Consider the following 19,242-nt stretch of genomic DNA (forward strand, 5'->3'; position numbering starts at 1 on the left):
TCCTAAAGATAAAAGTCTCTGGCTGTGTTCGGATAAACCTCAATTTTTGGCCTCGTCCATGAGCTCAGCCTGACCCGTCAGCTTCCAGCTCTGAGGCTGCGGTGCCTCCCAGCCTACCGTCCCAGGATGAAATCAGAGAGGTAGATGGAGGGAAAGAAAGCACATGCACAAAAAGGAAAACTCTTACTTTGCCACTCAGGCTTCACAGCTTACTGCAGTCAAGAAGGGGTTGAATGAAACATGAATTTTTTTGCAAATTCAAATCCCAGTTGCACGTCTTGCTGGTGGCGTGTTATGTCATACTAATGACAGAAAATAGGAAGAAGATATCACTTAGTGTAAGAAAGCAGGAAACTTGGAAGAGAAATATTATTTTTGTACACACAAGTTATCCATGTGAGAAGCTACAAACAAAAAAAAAAAACAAAAAAAAATCTGTTTAAGCAATTCATTCATGTTCTTTGTTATTTTAAAAAACTGGCATGTGACACAGTTTAGTAACTTTGATTTTGGACATATTTTTGTGGAACGCAGAAAAAATAAACATAAAAATAGATCAATTTGACATCTGATTGCTCAGTTCAAGATAACGGCTTTATTACTAATGCCACATGACAGCATTTTATCCAATACGTCGACCATATTTCTTAAATTTTAGAGGGCCCTGAGGGTGATGCAAGATCTGTTTTAGGGTGGATTTCCCCTGGAACATATCAGCGTGCAGCCAAAACAAACTCCTGCTGATGGTTTGCCTCTTGCCTCCGGTCTCTCTGGCCTGCTTCTAGAGAGCAGCCAAGGGACCCTCTGTACTCAGAGGGAGGAGCGGTGCAGTCCTCTTGCCCTCCCACTGGATATAAGAACAGAGACAGACGGAAACACTCAGACTGCAGGCACATGTGGAGCAGAGACACACACACAGAGAAAGAGAGAGACGGACAGAGAGCACGAGAGAGTGAGGCTGTTGGCGCAGAGTCGTTTTTGAGATTGAAACAGGCAAATAGAGAAACAAAGGGCAAAGAAAGAAGCTCAGAGAAGCAATGAAATAAGAGACCAATCTTTATTTCAACATGCGAATATAAACAGTTTTTTTTTCTTTTTTTTTTGGTTCTTGCATTGATCAAGAGAGAACAAGAAGGAGCTGGGACCTGCAGCTGTCCGTGACCTAAGTGCTCTGAGGTCAAGTTGTTGTGACCTCTGCTTTAGGATCAACTTCCTGAACTGTCAACATCAGTAAAGGGAGGTTACAAGTTAAGCCTAAATTAGACTTCCAGGGGAAGCATCCAATTGAACCGGCTTCATATACTTTCTGAAGAAGAGAAGTTTGGGGCAAATAACACTTTTGGACACCTTCAGCATCCGAGAAGCATTTTAACAACAAGCATTATCAGCTCAACCTCAACAGCAAACACCTTGAGGAAGTCTCCACAGGACTGACCAGTGACTGTCACGCTGTTGCGCCCAAGATGACATTCGCCATGCTGCGCACAGCACCTCCCGCGGGCCGCTTCCTGTACGGCGACATCGCCCTCCTCTCCGAAGACGATGATGAAAATGGCAGTGAGGGTTCGGGCTCCGAGGAGCGTACCAGCAATTCCTCCAACACTGCTGCCTTCCGCTTGTCCTCCTCGTCCCCATCTGCCTTTCACATCAAGGTGAACAGGAAGAGGAAGCTGTGCGGGGGAGTAGGAGGTGGAGGGATAGAAGTAGGGGGCATGGCAGGGAGGCTGGTCCCCCCGGACTCATCTCCACCTAAGGAATATCGCCAGAGGACTGCAGCCAATGCGCGGGAGAGAGATCGCACCAATTCTGTCAACACAGCATTTACAGCGCTGCGCACACTCATCCCAACTGAGCCTGCAGACAGGTACAGAGCAGCATGAATTACTGTTTCACGACATGACGCACAAATAAGACAAAATGATTTCCACCTGGAGGCCAAAATGAATAACAGCTTCATGGACAGGCCTTTGACTGAAACTCACTCCAAACTCAAACACAGAAGAAATGTTCAACAGCTAGCATCATTACCTTTCTGTTCTCAAAACACTGTAAATAGGCAGTTCTTTTTATATTAAACTTCAGGTTCTTTTTCTTTCTCAATACTACAAATGTTTTGATGATTACAGGAAGCTGTCAAAGATCGAGACGCTGCGTTTGGCCAGCAGCTACATAAGCCATCTGGGTAATGTGCTGCTCCTGGGTGAAGGGCTCCATGACGGACAGCCCTGCCATGCTCCCTCGCCGCCGTTTTTCCATGTCAGCTCCTCCCCCAACCGAGGATCTGACCAATCAGCGCAGCCCAAGCACATCTGTACCTTCTGCCTCAGCAACCAGAGGAAAATGGTGAGCAAATAATAAACTTTAAAATATTAAATCAAAAGCGTGTGTCTCATATAAAACGGTGCAATTAACTCATTCTTATAAAAGTAAATGGTGGGAAATAAAAAAAAAAAATCTGATTTGATTTTTATTTTATTTGTTACATTTTTCCAAATTTCAAAAATACTAATTTTGTAGCTTTAGCTGAACCTGCTTGGCCATAGACACTGTGTGGTGGTTTAGGGCAGTTTGGTGTTTAAAGCTGACCTGAGATTAATGAATGTGCTCATAAACCAGATTGGCCCAGAGGGACTGTGAAAGCACGATCTCTTTTAAAGTCCTGTTTTTGGGGCAAAGGACTCAAGGTGGTTTCTGAAAATCACTGAATGCTACAGTCCACAGTAATGATTGTTTTTCTCAGTTACTAAAAGAGAGCTGGGTCATATGGCATGCAGCCTTTTTCCCAGACTAAATGTGTATGAGTGTTGTGTCTAACCCCATCTATGGTGTTGTTTTCTTTCTCTTTTTAAAAAATATGAATGTAGAGTTTACAAGGGTATTTATGCAGCGAGTGAGATTTATGACCAGGAGCCCATGAAATCCATCCAAAACCATGCGTATAATTTCAAGAATGTATTGACGTCAGCCGGAATACGAGAAGGTTTTAATCATAACTTCTTGAGATTGACCTGAGAGATACAAATTGGTAACTGGCAATTACTTTCTTCCAGTGAAATTCAGTGTCACAGGACAAAATGTAGGTGAAAAAAATGTAAAAATTTTGAGCAAAACAGCTATTTTTCTCCATTTTTGTCAATAATCTTGAAAAAAGAATATACATTTCTCTACCACTATTGAAATGGTTCAGGTGCACCTTAGGACAAACCTAAACCAGCGTGCATTTCTGTTCATATTTGATTGATTCATCAGAGGAAATTAGCATAATCAAGACCACTCTCACAGATGAAAATCGTCCGCAAATGAGGAATCAGCTGAGTGAAATTAAATATATATGACCCCAGCTCTGATTTTGACAAACACCACAGAAGATGATGAAGTGGTGACTTTCCCCCTCTAACCCATAGCTGCTGCCCATTTAGCAGGATTTATGGGTAAAGGGCTGACATCTGGCAGACTCCGCCGTTACCCCAGCAGTGTGTGAAAGCTAATACCCTCCTCAGTGTCTCAACCCAGAGACCCTTTAGCTGGGGGATAACCTGAGACTCAGCAGTCTTAATCCCCCCCACCGCACCCCTCCGAACTTTGGAGAGTGAAAAACTAGACGTCCTCAGCTCGGAGAGAACTCCTGTGAAACCTGTCTCCTTCCCTCTTCACCATCTTCTTCTCTTTTTTGCTTCCGTCCGTCCTCGGTGGCTCCTTCATTCTCCTTCTCTTCCTCTTTTATCCTCACAAACATCTCATTCTGTTTCACTTTGTCTTCGTCAACATGTGCACCCGAGCTCCCCTCAAGCACCACCACCACCACTGCCGCCACCTCTGTGCATATCGATCAGCCCAATGGAGGTCAGAGCTGCCAGTAGGAGCTTTGTAATAGTATCTGCTGCTGTCAACTCGCTGCTGTGGTTGCATGACTGACCTGTAAATGCATGCTGGGTAGAAAACTATTTCTCATGTCAAAACACTCAAACACAGACACTTTAACTTAGCCTGTGTTACACACTGTCAGTCATATTGTGATGTTTCCCATTACTTCAGTGAAAAGTCTCATTATTCTCCCTTGTGTGCTGCGTACTTTATACCAAACATACTTGGCTGACTTCCCCAAACCGAGTCCTTCAAACGAGGAGAGAGGATGAGTGAGCAAAAGATGTAGAAATGTTTACTCGGTTGCGGTTTATGCAAACAGAGCAAAGTTTCTTTATAAGTTTTATGAATCACAAAAAAAAACAACCGTCTCTTGGGAGTTTAGCAGCCTTTTCATTCACAGACATATGACTGATAAGACTAAAAGTAATTGGCATAATTTTCAGTATCAAAACACGGAAAAAGCAAAAACCAAGAATGTGAGGGTTTTTTTTTTTTTTACTGTGTCTATTACATGCAATGCTTTTTTGCCAGCAGTGAAAAATGCAAACATGAATCAAATGAACTCTTAATGATGCACTTTCTTGGTCTAATTTCAGTGCTGGATTAATCTTCTTGTTTTTGGTTAGATGTTAGTATTTACAGCAGCAGGATGGTGTGTGGGTAAAAGGGCAGTGGACAGTGTATAACCCTGCGTGGCTCTGTTATCACTCTTTAATGTGTGATTATTTTTGAGAACCAGTTCAGCTGCACGGCACACAGGGATAAGGTACACTGGGCTGTGGATACGAGCACAGTGCTGGTGCTTGTTTAGTTGGATCGATTCTTTGTTGGTTTCAGAGAGCAATAAGCGGTATCACAACACCAGGCCTTCAGTGTTCCTCCCCACAACTATACTGACACATGCAGTGTAAAGAGCTCATATATCCACGCTGAATGTTTATTGTACAATTTCCAAATGAAATTGATGCTATTACCTTAAGATATATTTTAGGAGAAAAATGAGGGAGTTCAGGTTTATTTGGCAGAACCTGAGAGCATTTCATTTTCCCTGGAAAAGTGGCTATAGTGCGTCTAAGTGGGCTAAAGGGCAGAGTCGGTGCTGGTGATTACAGAGAGGAAACGATTGTGAAGGTAAAATGAGACTTTGTGTCCTGAGTGCTCTTTTTGTATGTTTTTACGGTCACTGAGGTTCATCACAGCTGTCAGGTCTGCTTAGACCAGCTGCTTCAGTTACACTTATTTCCAACGCAGGAGAGGGCGAAAGTGAGAAAAGTATATGCTCATTTCCTCTTATTATGTGTGTGAATACAGTATAACTGTTTCAAAACAAACAGTCCTGTTAGTAATGACTACTGCACACGGAGTGCTACGCTCTGCATCTTGCAGAGGTGGAGGAATAATGATGTGAATACTGATGTGATTTCATTATGTGCCGAGCTTTATTTGCATGTTTTAAAGCGCTTTAAAATGAATTTGATTCATTTTGGGTGAGTTTCCTGAAAATTATATTGAATATAATTAAGACCCTCTCATTTCTGATGAATGACAGGCCTATTCGTCAGATTTTAAGGGTGCATTGGTTAAAGAAGTATTTCCTCCACCCGACCTTCAGTTCATCCTTCAGTTTATCTGGAAAATTCAAAACTCACTGTAAATCTACACAAAAAAAAAGACATTTTTTGTTTAATTTTTGTGATCATATAAAGAGGAAAATCTCTCTGCACAGAATTCTTTATTTTTAAATTGCCCTAAGGTGTCAGGTGAATCCTGAAAAGGTACTTTTTGAAATTTATTGTCAGTTTCTTTTCTTTAGATGCCAGGCAACTCCTTGAACGTTCATATATATCATAACAAAATCTGACGTGTAGGGTGGAGCACACGCAGTTTGGGAAAGAGTGCAGCTCATGCGTGCTGGTGCCTTTGATACTTGGATTAAGAAAAGGGGGCTTGATGGCTACATCTGTAAATGAGATGTACAATGCTGAGGACAGACGATTCAGGTGAGCCGAGCACTGGTCAAATCCCTGCGCTGTCTACTTGATTGATGCAGATATCCTGTGCAAGGCCCTTTGCTGTCAGTGCAACTGTCAGATGCCTGGACTCTCTGAAGCTCACAGTGGCAGCTTTTTTAATAATCAGGTCTTTATTGTCTTAAGTCAATATCTGGTAGAAGTCGCCTTCAGTGATGCTGAAAGTGTTGAGATGGTTGTCTGACGTTATTCTAAAATGCAAATTTATGTAAAACATGATTCAAGACAAACATTTTTTAAAAATGTGCTGATCTGTCTGTCTCTAGTCCACAGCACTCAACTGTGGCTTATTTCTTTTGGCCCCAAACTGGGAGGAGGTTAATTCGATTCAAAGGCAAAAGTAAATAGAAACGGCAGTTCATCTGCCAATAAGAGCAATCACACTGCGCTTTCTTTTCAAGCTGGGTGTGACAAGTCCAAGCATTTTCCATTATTTGAATTTTGAAGAAGCTCGTTTGATTCATTTGATTCAAAAGAGACTTCTTATAAAAACATCAGAAAATCTGGTGGAAATATAATTGCTCTGGTGCTTATGGTGTGGTTGGCGTAAATAGACCAGCGCTTCTTTTGAAATGGTTAAATTTAGACGCGTTTACAAGCATTTTAAGGCACAGCCCAGATTTTTATTCACACTCAACGGAGGTCATTTATTTGGAATTTCTTGAAATTAAAAAGAAATGTGTATATTTACAGGAATCATACCAGACAATCCATTCTGCCCTTAATATTGCGAACAGTTTTAATTTATGTCTCGGCCGCAGTAAAACTTTTATGCGTGATGATTTTTGTACGTGGATGGAAAGACAGTGGCACTAAAATCTTTGGAAACTCAATATTTTCTGGTATTTGTCTGTGAGAGATAGGAGGGCGGCGAGGAGCATTTGCATTTGTTTTTGCATGAGATGGATGTGAGTGACACATCCACAGTGATTTTATTTAATGTGTCTTAAACAGCACACTTGCAAACACACATACTTCCACACACACACACATACACACACTGGCTGGCTCTCTGTGTCTGGAAGTCATTGGCAGCACAGAGCAGAGCAACAAATGAGCTAATTGTTCTGTAAATGATTTATCCTCTGCTGAGGCCATACAGCCAGTGTTTAATTCAGCGGCTGCTATTAGAAACACATTGACGTTGGGCTTTGATGGGGATGTTAAAGGAGCCTGGAAACCACTCACTGTGAAACGCCCTCCCTGCTTACACTCACACCCACACGAATCACACATATACACACATGTGGGCACCCACTCGCATTCGGCGCACCGCACTCAGACACTTTTATCAAAAGCATTTCACCCTACCTCTTCATTTTTTCTCCCAGTCTTTCCGACCAGACAGCCGTTCACCACTTCTAGACAGTAAAAGAAAAAAAAAAAGTCCTAAATATGATTACTTAGTTAAGGAGTTCTGGATCACGACTTTGCTTTCAACACTTTCTAAACTAATGGTGTGCAGGAAGTTGTGGAAACAGAGATGGAGAAGGAGAGAGAGGGAGAAAGAGAAATAGCCAACGACTCAGCGGCATAATCAACTTAGCTATTTATCCTCCAGTTTGGACAGTTGGTTTTCAGGCTGTGCTGAAACTACACTTTGCTTCTTTATAGACATCAAATGAACCGTGCGCCTAAAGAGGGCTTAAATGCATGCATAGGACATGTGCAGGGCCACACTAATGACTGTGGTTTTTGCAGTTATTTGGATATTAGTCTGTTTTCACTGGAAAAAAGCATTGCGTCACTCTTGTGCATGAAGTCGACGTTTCAGTGGAACGTCATAGATGAAAACTAAATTGCCCTCATATACTGATAATGCTAGCGTTGACTTGGAAGGAATTTTTTTTGCGCCTCATGAGCAAGAGCTTCGCTATGCTAATGAGGTGAATCGAAGGTAGCTAACACGCTGACGGCAACGTCTAAATATATTCTTAGCCACGTTCAGTGTGTTACACGTGTGCGTGAGCTCGTGTGCCCTCAAGCATGGACCTGTCTGTATATTTTCAGCACAGATGGAAGCAGTTAAATCCTAATTTAACACCAGCAGAAGAAGTCGGGTCAGATAACTAACAAAATCTATTAGCAAAACTATCATTCTGTAGTCATTCGGTCTGCAGGGAAAGAGCCGCTCACTGAGCAAACTAAAACAAAACTACAGAAAGTCGAGCCAGGCCTAGAGAAACACAGGGAAAAAAGCAGGAATTATGCTGTTTCTTAAAACAATATGTACCGAAGCTAATGACATACTGGCTTTTTGAGGGTGTACATCTTAGCACTGATGATCAAGAGTTGGTTAGTGCTTAATGTAGCAAAATTAAGTCATCTGAGACTAGTGAAAATGAAGTGTGGCTTGTTATAGAGTCATTAAAACAGATTATTAAAATGGAAAATGAAGTACATGTGTGGCTGCCCGGTGCAAGCAACATCTAATTAGGCAATCTAAAATTAATCAAGAGCCGTACTCATTGGCAAAGATGCAGCGAACATGAATTTGCGATGCGTCCAAGTCGCACAATGGCAGACCGGGGCTTATTTTGTGTTTTATTTTGCCCAATTTAAAACTCTTATGTTTTATTTATCAATTAACTATCGTTTATGAGGGAAATTACAGCTTCTATAAGCCACCAGAGGCCCTGACGCATACACATATTTTCACTTGCTAAACTAAAAGGATATTACCAGTTTTCATTTCATGGTTAAATACCAATCTCCTTATACGATTGCGGGCCAGTGCCCAAGTAGAAATTATTTTTTCCAACCAGTCATTCCTGTCCTCGTGGAGCCAGGAACTAAATTAGATGTTTGTATTTGACAGAACAGCTTAACACAGGAAAAAAAGAGAATGGAAAATCCAGTTATAGGTGAAGGAACAGCAGGATTGGGTTTCGGAAAAACAATACCAAAGCCTGAATTTGTGGAGTTGATAAGATGCTGTGAAGAAAGAGTTTACTGTCTTCGCATTAGGGCTGAGACAGGATGCTTTCACCTTGTCGGTGCAATAATATTGTTCGAGTTTGGTAGGATCATCATATCGTATCTAAAGTAAACATCAGCAGGTAATCATATTAGTGTCGGACAAATCGCCCTCCTGGGAAAGCAGACGGTATGTGTGTGTGTGTGTATGTGTGTGTGTTTGGAAAGAGAAAAGAGAGAGCCGAGATGTCATCCGAGCATGCCCTATTAGTCTTCAGGAGATTGTTTTGACTACCAGGCCAGCCTTAAGGCTCCCCACCATCCCCATCGCCTCCACCTTCTGTTTTGACTGAACCAGCTACACTCCAGCTGAACCGCCTACACCAGCTACAGCTGTGCTGCTAAACTGTCACAGAGCACTAACAATGAGACGTGGGCTGATTCCTACCGATTCCGCTGTAATTTGATGTAATTTGGGAAATCATCCAATTTTCACTCACGGGTTTCAAGTGAAATTTCTCACGTACCCACTTTAACTCTAAACTGCCTCAAGTACTTTTCCTTCCACTGAAAAATGCCTTCAGTTTTCCCTGTTGCTTTCCAACAAGCACCAAAGAGCATGGCTGTGTTTGTGTCTTCCAACTGATGCTTTTGATGGTTTGTGAAAGGGAACGAGCACAATAACAGCAATGCCTCAGTGAAGCTGAAGTTTTTCCAGGCTGTTAAGTGACACAAAAGAGCCCTTTGAGCCAGACTACATGTCATGTCAGATGGTTAAACCGATATACAATTTGAGACAGTACTCAGATCATTAGTCTCATGTAACTTTCTAAAAGCTCAGTCTTTTATGGTGGTCATTGCAAGCCTCTCAATTGTATTAGGAATGGATTGCTGCCTAGAACAATGGTGCTTAATGTGGGGGATCTCCTAGTGGTCCATGACTCACAGCCAAGAGTTGTGCAAAATAATTTGCTATAAATTATAAAACTGTGCTCTTCAGCTTAAAAAAGGCATATCTGCATATGGGGTCCACTCACACCAACAAAATAAGAATATTCTGTCCTTTCCTCCCACTCATATGATCTTTGGGTCAATAGAAACTCTAATATGATTATGACACGTCACAAACAGTCCCAAAGGTGTCTAAGAGTAAAAATCATAGCAAGCATATGCTTATTTGCTTCAGGACTGTGAGGGGATCCTCACAGTCCTAATGCAAACTTTTTGGCAGCAGGGTATTTGTGCTCAAAAAGTCTGAAAAAAAGAACTCACGGTCTGAAGTAAATTCCTTGTCTGAAGGAACTTGAAGAATGAAACGCAGCATTTTAATGCTGCAAGGAATTTGTGGCGACGTGGCTGCAGGGAACAGGGTTGTTTACACTAGTGTGTAACACCTGAACAGCCAGGTCCTGCATATAACTCAGGTTATGGAACATGAATTCTTAGGTTAGGAAAAGGCAAAGGTTAGGGTTGCATATTAATAATGGAAACAGTAGATCACATCTTGCCTTTGTTGCATTTATTGACAAAATTCGAAAAACATTAGATAATATTATTCACTTTCCAAAAGCCTTTTTAGTGTCATAAATTGCAGCGTAGTTTGTAGGAACTTTCACAAGACATTCATAAGACACTGCAAAAAACTGCAAAATGCTCAGGACAGTGAAGTGTACACTGAATGCTGAAGGAGTTTGGACAGAGCATCAGAGTGAAATGTGTGGCTTTACAGATGATTAATGTTTCTGCATTTCTTTATGCTAGAAATATCTATTTGGTTACTTAATTATGGAAATCGGACAACAGATTATTGGAGTATTGGAGGTACTGGTGTTGAAATACTTCACATGAAGTAGCTGCTTTTAAGCGTGGTTACTAGATACTAAATTATGCTGCCGGTGTTTGCTCATACTTGCGCTCACAGCCAGCAATACAGTGGTAATGATTCATGTCTAGCAATGGTAATGGTTCAATTGCAATGTAATCTAATGATCCTCTGCTGGTCCAGCTGGAGGAAGGATTGACAACAACAGTTTCTGCATCTCCTCACACTCACTCACCTCAGTCAGTGGGAGTACCAATTCCTGTCCAAATCTTATGATCTCACTCTTTGATTACTGCCTGATAGCCTTCCAACCACCTACCCACCTTTGTTGATGTCAGACAAATGGATTTTTCCAAACACCTACACCTTGTGCACAGTCTGAGAGGAAATGTGTAACAGGTGTTCGGTGTGATGAGAGGAAGGAAAGTGGGAGGCAGAGGGGCTTAGTTGATATGATATGAGAGGGGGAGAGAAAAGTCAGGAGAGGACAGGAGTGCTCATATTAGCATATGGAAGAATGGTAGCTTGATTTCAGTTGAAAAATTGAATAACAAATATGCTTTGTCAGCTACTGTATGAGTCAATCCTTAAAGCATCAGTCCTGAAAGTTTCTTTTTATAAAGTAAAGCATCGATGATATGTGCTGCATATCACTCAGTGGTGTGTTCAGTGGTACATGGCCCGAGTGAGCTGAGAAGAGGTTAGGTGAAGAGGGAAAAAGTGATGTTATTTTCCTGGCCAGATAGCGAAGGTCTCCTCACCAGCCAGGAAATCAGGGCCTCTTGCTCTGATACCACAGATAAATGAGAAGCATATCATCATGCACTGCTGTCATGAACCAGCTTATGATGTCAATCTTCAGGCTATAATAGTATTAAGGAAAAGCTCATTTCTCTGTGCCGCCACAATTAATGTTGTGTGCTACAGTAGAGGATGTGTTTATGTGAGTTTACTGCATGCAGTCAAGGCTAATTTACTCTCCCATCATCTAAAAGCAGAGTGCATCTAAAACCACATTACCTTGCTGTTCCAGTGATTCCAGTACAACACCATATATTTTTGGAGTGCATTTTTTTTATGGTTGTAATGAAAAGCATGAGTTTTTTGACGAATGGCTGAAAAACTGGTGGGCTCCTTCAGAACCTCTGTGATGAGATTTGGTTTAAATAAAGCAATTAAAGGTATATGCAGTATACGTGTGTTTCTGAAACTAGAGAAAACTTCTATCAAAACTAGCAATTTTTCAGGAGATGCTGATCAAGAACCACAAACATAGGTAACCTTCATTGGTGCAATGACATATGCACATGGGTCAATTTGAGTGCACGAACGTTTTTTTTTTTTTGCTGTTGTTTATGTTACAAGCTCTCATTATGCAGCTGTATCTGGGTGCTTTACCTCACCTGACACTGTTTTACATTTGGGAGAATGGACTGATAAGGGAGTCTCACAGGAGAGAAGACTTTCTCAAGCTGGCCTCCTGAGAAATCCATGAAATATAACAAGTAAAAAACAACAATGATACACACAGAAATAAAATTGTCACCACAAAGAATCAATCTTCTAGAGGGCAACCAGCCTTAAATCTGCCTTCCTTTTAGGTTTTCTGCAGCTTCGTTATCTAACTCACAAAACCCAAAATGCTGCTTCAGTCTGATTTCCGTGAATCTTTCATGATGTGAGATGTTGCTTCTCTCTTGCAGAATAAAGACAGAGACAGGAAGACTGCCATAAGAAGCTAACAATGAGGATACGAGCCACGTGGATAAAATGCTCATCACTTGCTTACAGCGATTTTGCAATTACTGCAACTTGAAGACCAACCAGACTTGTGATGCATTTCAAAGACTTTTCAAGGACTTCTGTAGCACTTCCAGGATCTTTCCAGGAGCATTTTGACTAAATTTTGTATTGCTTTACAGGACCGTTTTATTTTTATTTTTTTTTAGAGTTTGAGAGCTTTCCGATGGCTTCCACATGCATACCAAGACCACCAAGAACCTTTTAATACCACTTATAAAAGACTTTTGACTGTATCAGTGACTCTGCTCAGAGTCTACAGAACTTATGGCACATGATCTGAAAACACACAAAACTCATAAACTTGTATTCCTCAGAAGCTGTGTGTTATTAATGTGTAAACTGAAATATAAATGTATATTTATATGACATAACATTATATAATGAAACTATGTTATTTAACAGCCATATGACTTTTTTTTTGGACAAACAATGTGCATTGTTTTAAGGTACAAACGTTGGCTATGTGACATCACAAAAATATGCTGGAACATTGTTGGTATTGGTTATTTCTAATAATCATTTCTGAAAGTTGAACTTAACTCAAGATGACCAATAAATATTTTGTATATCTGGGATTAAATTTCATTCATATGCTGTTGGTATGTTAAACAGATTGTACTCTACAATCTTATCCTAATCCTTGCCAGTTCCAACCAATAAACTTCATAGAAGTTTCCACTGTGACTTTCCGGTGAGCTGCAAATATATTTTAATAGCAAATCAATGCTGCATTATACTTTTGCAGCTAGTGGAGGGAATTCATTCACCTTTAAGTGGGACTTCCTCAGTGTCTGATCCCGCAGCTCACATAAACCTAATCACCCTTATTCACCTGTGGCGCTCTCTTTCTCTCTCACATGCTTGTTTCTTCTCTTCTTGGGAACTTGGTTCTAGTTGGTTCTACTGTTGCTCAGACTGACTAAAGTTGCAGATGAGGTTGGCAACAGAGGTTTAAGGAGGAAAGAAAAAGGCAAGAAGAAGGGAGAGGGGAGGAAAATGAGCAAAATTGAATCTGCAGGTTGGCTACTTGGACATCTGCCTTTGTCCCTTTGCTGTCCTCTTCTTTACCTTTCCACATGCTTGTTCTCTCTTCTCCTCTGCTCTTCCTCTCTTTTCCCTGGAGTGCCACTGCCCAGAGTCTGGTTGTTGATGGTTTTCCAGTGTGCTTAGCCCCTCACCAGCTACATTCTTCTTACCTTGTCCTTTTATTGATGCATCCATACATCATCGTCTTGTTGTCTTATTTTTTCTGCTGCCTTTTCCACCGTTTCTGACACTCTCTCCTCCATCACTTTCATACAGCATCTCTCCAAGTCTGGAAACTGCTTTGATGGAAAATGTAGATTCTACCCTTCTTTTTTGAACATATTATATATTTTTTATGATAAATTCATTTCTTTCTTTCTCCCCCACCTACTATACACTTTTCCTACGTCATCTTCAAGGCCAGTGGACTTTTCTGGCATTTAAAATCATTTGTTTTAATGGCACTATAGTAGATTCAGTGGGCTTTACACTCCTTTGCTTCTGCAGCAGAGGATAGAAGTTATGGCTACTTGAAAGTGTTGCATCATATGGGTGAAATGAGAGCAACACTAGCACTTTTCTAGGGTTTCTATTATCTTATCTAAAGAGTATTATAAATCTTATAATGCCACTGGTCATATAACAGCAGAATTTCTTAAGCTGTTTTCCACCATTAAAAGAAATGTAAATTGAGCCGTTCTTTTAATGGAGACTAACCACTGTGCTGCACTGGGTTGGTGTTCCCAAATTATTTTTTAACAACGCTAACAAGCTGTTTCTGTGACTGAGGTGCCAATTATGGAGCTTTTTCCTACAATGTGACAAGTGCCTGGTGAAGGAAAACAACCAACAAAAAAAAAATTCAAGTGCCACTTTCCACTGCCAAAAAGCTGCTTTCAGTGGAAATTGTGCTGAAAAACAAAGCTGATTTATTGTGTGCACGTGTGTGTGTGTGTGTGTGTGTGTGTGTGTGTGTGTGTGTGTGTGTGTGTGTGTGTGTGTGTGTGTGTGTGTGTGTGTGTGTGTGTGTGTGTGTGTGTGTGAGATTTCACAAACACCCCAAAATTATAACAGTGCTGGACACTCACACTCAATTTTAGAGCTAATATGTCCCCAGATGGATGTCTTCAAGAGGACACACACTTAAAAGAAACACAAAGGTGTTGAAGGAAGGAAATGTGTCGTTTGAAAGTTGATTAAAATCTGAACTAAACATAGCTTCAAAACCTGGAAAATCACTTTTACCAAAGACACAGTTACTTGAAATGAACTTAGATTCGAATGCCAAAGGTTTTTTTTTTTTTTTTTGGTTTCTTCTAAAACGTAACACAGGAAACAAAAGACTAAATCTCAGGACATTACTTCAAAATAAGCGGTCCCTGCTGTTCTTTAAAGATCTAAGTCCTATCATGAGCCGATGAAACCTAGATGATCTTACTGCTGAGGGTTTTTTTTAAAGGAAGCAATAGCTTTAAAAAAGCTTTGTGTGTCTAGTGTGTCCTAATGACTTCTGGTCCAGTTAGTCTGACAGTCTGATCTTTCTAGCAGGCCGTCTGTCTGGATACTAAAGGGGGGGGCTGGTTCCTCCCACACAGACGAGATCAGGTTCCCCCTACGCCTACGCACACACAATTTAGCATACACACAGATGACCATTCACACGTTTGTGTGCAGATGAACTTTCATTTACACAAATATATGGATCTACTGTGTGAGTGGACGTGCACATACTCATATGTGCACACACGGGAAGATCTGTGATATAGCTTAGCTGTCTAATGATCTCTGTATTTTATATTGATGAAACAGATCAGCTGAGAGGGCAAACTGCTGTGGCGTATTTAAGTGGGCGGTTTTGGACCAATGTGAACCGGAGGTTGGAAGGCTGACTGACTCTCATTATCAGTTTAATGGTCTGACAAAGATGCCCCCATGGAAATCTGGCATGTGAACACTGATAGCTGAAATTATAAAAAATAGAGTTTGTGTTGAATTTGCACCATTTTATGGCCTTGGTATGGCCCATTTATCTACTATACCTACTATCTAGATAATAAATGTACACTTTAAGATAAGATAGTAGATAAAGCATACCTGCAGTTAGGTCCATAAGTGTTTGGACAATGACAATGTTTAAAATCAAACAATCAATACACGATGAAAGTGCAACCTTTCATAAAAGTATTGTATTAACTGTTTAGGAATTAAACAGCTCACTGGACAACTGACTGACAAGCAGTTTCACAGCAAGGTGAGGCCTGTCCCTTTGTTATTTCATGACAAATTAAGAAGAAAAATGATCTGGAATTGATTCCCAATGTTAAACTTGGATTTGGTAGCTGTTCACTGGAAATCCAAAGTGATGCTGACGCAAGTGAAGGAGGCCATCATGATGGTGAAGAAGCAAAATTAAAATTACAATTATCAGAGAGAGAACAAAAACTTTAAGAGTGGCTGAACCAACAATCTGGTTCATGTTTTTAAAAGAAGGATTGCACTGACCAGCTCAGCAACACCAAAAGGCCTGAAAGATCACAGAAGATGACTGAAGTGGATGATGACAGAATAATTTTCACGGTTAAGAAAAACTTCAGAAGATTTGACTCAGTCAAGAACACTCTCGAGGAGGTGTATTGTTGTCAAAGTCTACAATCAAGAGACGTCTTGGGACGTCTGCGCAGCACTGATTACACTCAAGAGCAAGAAGTTCAGATTAGACTTTGACAGAAAACATCTAACAGAACCTGCACAGTTATGACAAAAAAACATGTTGGACAGATGAAACCAAGATTAACTTCAACCAGAATGATGTGAAGAGGAAAAACATGGAGAAGGGGAAAAAAAAAGCTCATGATCTGAAGCACACCACATCATCTGTCAAACATGGTGGAGGAAACGTTATGGTATGGGCATAAATGGCTGCCTGTGGAACTGGGCCACTAGTGTTTATTGATGATGTGACTGCTCATAAAAACAGCAGGATGAATTGTGAAGTGTGCACTCTCTGCTCAGATTCAGCCAAATGCTGCAACACTGATCAGATGGCATCTTATGGCCTAAAACATTCTGCAAAAGCAACCCAAGACTTTCTCAAGGCAAAGAAATGGGATATTCTCCAATGGCCAAGTAAGACACCAGTGGAGCGTGCTTTTCAGTTAGTAAATACAAAAGTGAATGCAAAGTGAAACTTATGACAATGCTCTTAACTTGCTCTTTTAACCGTCATTTCCCTTCATCACTCTTCTGTCCCTCAAAAGCACAAATAAATGTTTGCTGCAAACGTTTTTGTGCACAAAAACTACTGAACTGATTTCTCCTGCAGTCAACTCCCGTTGTGTTATGTGTTAGCATAATTTAAATGCTTTCATCTCCCCTTGCATATTCAGTGACAAGGAAAAAGGAATCTTAGAAAGTTTGTTTTTAAAACATGTAATTATAGATTTTTATGGCCACTTGGGTGCAGAACAGAAAGCTCCAAACATAATACTGATTAACAAAAAAAAACAACTGGCAGTGTAAATTTGAACTCGGAAAAAAATTCTCATTTAAAGCACCCAGCAGATGGGACAGAAGATTAATGTGAAGTTTCATTCATTTTGAGTTTCTGGCCATCCAGAAAATGTAAAACAAATATTCACTTTCCTTTTAAGCTCAATTTCTGCTATCTCCAGAGAGAAATATTCTTAAGTGACTAAATGATGCACTAAGTTCTCCCGATAGCTGCTAATTTTGCCAGTTGGTGCTGGGTAGCGAGAGGCAGTGGAATTATCCCAGCTTGTTGCTGAAAACAGCTGAAAAATGACCAAGTTCCAAGTTCTATGAACAAAACAATGTGCTAAACTAGATTATACAATTTCTGATGAAGCTGTGATGGGATTGTTGCTACTGCTGGACACTGTCTGCTGCATCGTCTTGTGTGTGTTGGGGTTTAAAATTTAGGAAGATATACTTTATGTACACCTAGGTACATAGATGTGCACGGGTAGGCAAAGTATCCATTTTATTAGGTACATCTATGGCCGCACACTTTATTGCTTTAGGTGTACCTAATAAATTGATCTCCACAGATGTAACTAAAAAATCCCTAATAAAGTGGCCACTGCTGTACCTGTTTACTGGACAGAGATATAAATAGGTTTAAATAGACTGATTGTCTGGGAGAGAGACAAGCAAAAAACACATGACAAGTATCAGCCAATCACAACCAGAGAGAGAGAGAGCTGGGAGATTCAGATGAACCAAACTGCTCAAATGACTCTGTTTGTCAGCTGTCAGCTGTTTACACCTGTGCAAGAACAACTGTAGTTGGATGCCATCGTGATGCTGCTCTTTGTGGCTGCCACAGGAATCTGTGTAAAATTCCCAAAACGTTGCCCCACACGTCTGCATTGTTTGTGTTCCTAGTTTTAAAAATGTGTTCAGGGGAACAACACAAAAAAGAGGTTGTTTCCGATTTTCCCCAAAGGTCCTTGATGGAAATCTAATGGGCGTCTATTGGGCTGCTGGACGGTAAGCACTCACTCCTCCACTGTCCAGATCAAAAAGTGCACATCTCCTGACTTTGAAGGAGGCCTCGTTTGAAAGATGAATTTTCCTTTGGTTTGGTGGTAAAATCAAACTGTAGAGTGAAAAGTGTGGGCTGACCGACAGGTTGGAGAGAAGACTTTCAGATGGATCTTTCTGCTTCTCCCACTCTGCCCGTTACCCTCTCCACTCCAGCTCTGAGCTTTCCACTTGCTGAAATGTTTTCAAATTGTTGAAAAATTAGAAAATGGTGAAGCATGTTAAGACTATACAGAATCACACAACGACCAACTGAGCCATCGTGTAGGTGTTTGTTCCCTGGTTTCCCTTTGGGTTTCTTACTGTTGGTCTCATGTCACAGTTGTTAATACTATAAAAAAAAAAAAAAAAAAAAAAAAACTCATGAATGCAACTTTTAACAAGTCACTTCTGGAATTATTCAAACAGACATCACTAATAACCGCTTTATGTGAAAGCTTTCTTAGTCCTTGGTTTGTAGATCCATAAACTGAAGCTTTGAATTTTCAAATTAATAGCAATAATATTTATCAAAATTTTTATTTGGAAATAAATATGTTTGAAAGCAAGTGGGTACACAAGCTGTTAAACTTTCTCTCAAAAGCATTAACGAGTTATTTCTACATATATCACCTGTCATGGTACAAGAATCAGTGAAGGAGAGAGGAGCACTTCCTGTTTTTTATTCCAATTCTTCCATGTTTTTGCACTCAGATGGTACCCAGCTGAATAAGGTCTATTAATTAAAGATGCATAGGTAGCAGTGCTTTTCCTGAAGCATGACCTCCTGTTGACATTGGAGCACAAGTTTCCTCTGGTGTCCTCTTCTGCTCGGCGAGCATGTTGGCCAACTTCCTGGCTCTACTTGAACTGTCTCAATAAAACATGAAGAACAAAGATATAAAAATGTGGAGGAAAGAGTGAAATGCACCTTTAGGAACATTAGTCTTTGTAACCCAAGTGGGACCGGAGCTACACACACACACACACACACACACACACACACACACACACACACACACACGGCAGGAGGCTAACTGCTCCAAGTGGGAGCTGTGCTGCTGCGGGCCGGATGAAAGGAAACACTAAAACTACAACGAGGGAAAGACAGGTGGCCAGTTTGGCAGCTCCACACACTCACACACACCATACACACCAACACACACGTATACATTAGGTACACAAACTTCTTCCTCCTCAACCCCCCTGTTGTGCACACCTGTGAAAGTGCCAAAT

The 19,242-nt window shown here is 40.7% G+C and overlaps 1 protein-coding gene across 1 annotated transcript; it reads left to right on the plus strand.

Moving 5' to 3' along the window:
* Positions 1–896: 896 nt before the first annotated feature.
* LOC115794875 (basic helix-loop-helix transcription factor scleraxis) lies at positions 897–12,918 on the plus strand. Its single transcript, XM_030750559.1, has 3 exons — positions 897–1,864; positions 2,127–2,343; positions 12,339–12,918. Exons 1-3 carry the CDS (start codon positions 1,464–1,466, stop codon positions 12,375–12,377), a joined length of 657 nt encoding a protein of 218 aa, XP_030606419.1. The 5' UTR covers positions 897–1,463; the 3' UTR covers positions 12,378–12,918.
* The last annotated feature ends 6,324 nt before the right edge of the window (positions 12,919–19,242 follow it).

Source organism: Archocentrus centrarchus, chromosome 16, assembly GCF_007364275.1.
Source record: "Archocentrus centrarchus isolate MPI-CPG fArcCen1 chromosome 16, fArcCen1, whole genome shotgun sequence".
Lineage (NCBI taxonomy): Eukaryota > Metazoa > Chordata > Actinopteri > Cichliformes > Cichlidae > Archocentrus > Archocentrus centrarchus.

Coding starts and splice junctions, on each gene's coding strand:
- LOC115794875 (XM_030750559.1), top strand. CDS start 1,464: ATGACATTCGCCATGCTGCGCACAGCACCTCCCGCGGGCCGCTTCCTG. Junction 1,865..2,126: donor CCAACTGAGCCTGCAGACAG/GTACAGAGCAGC, acceptor TGATGATTACAG/GAAGCTGTCAAAGATCGAGA. Junction 2,344..12,338: donor TCAGCAACCAGAGGAAAATG/GTGAGCAAATAA, acceptor TCTCTCTTGCAG/AATAAAGACAGAGACAGGAA.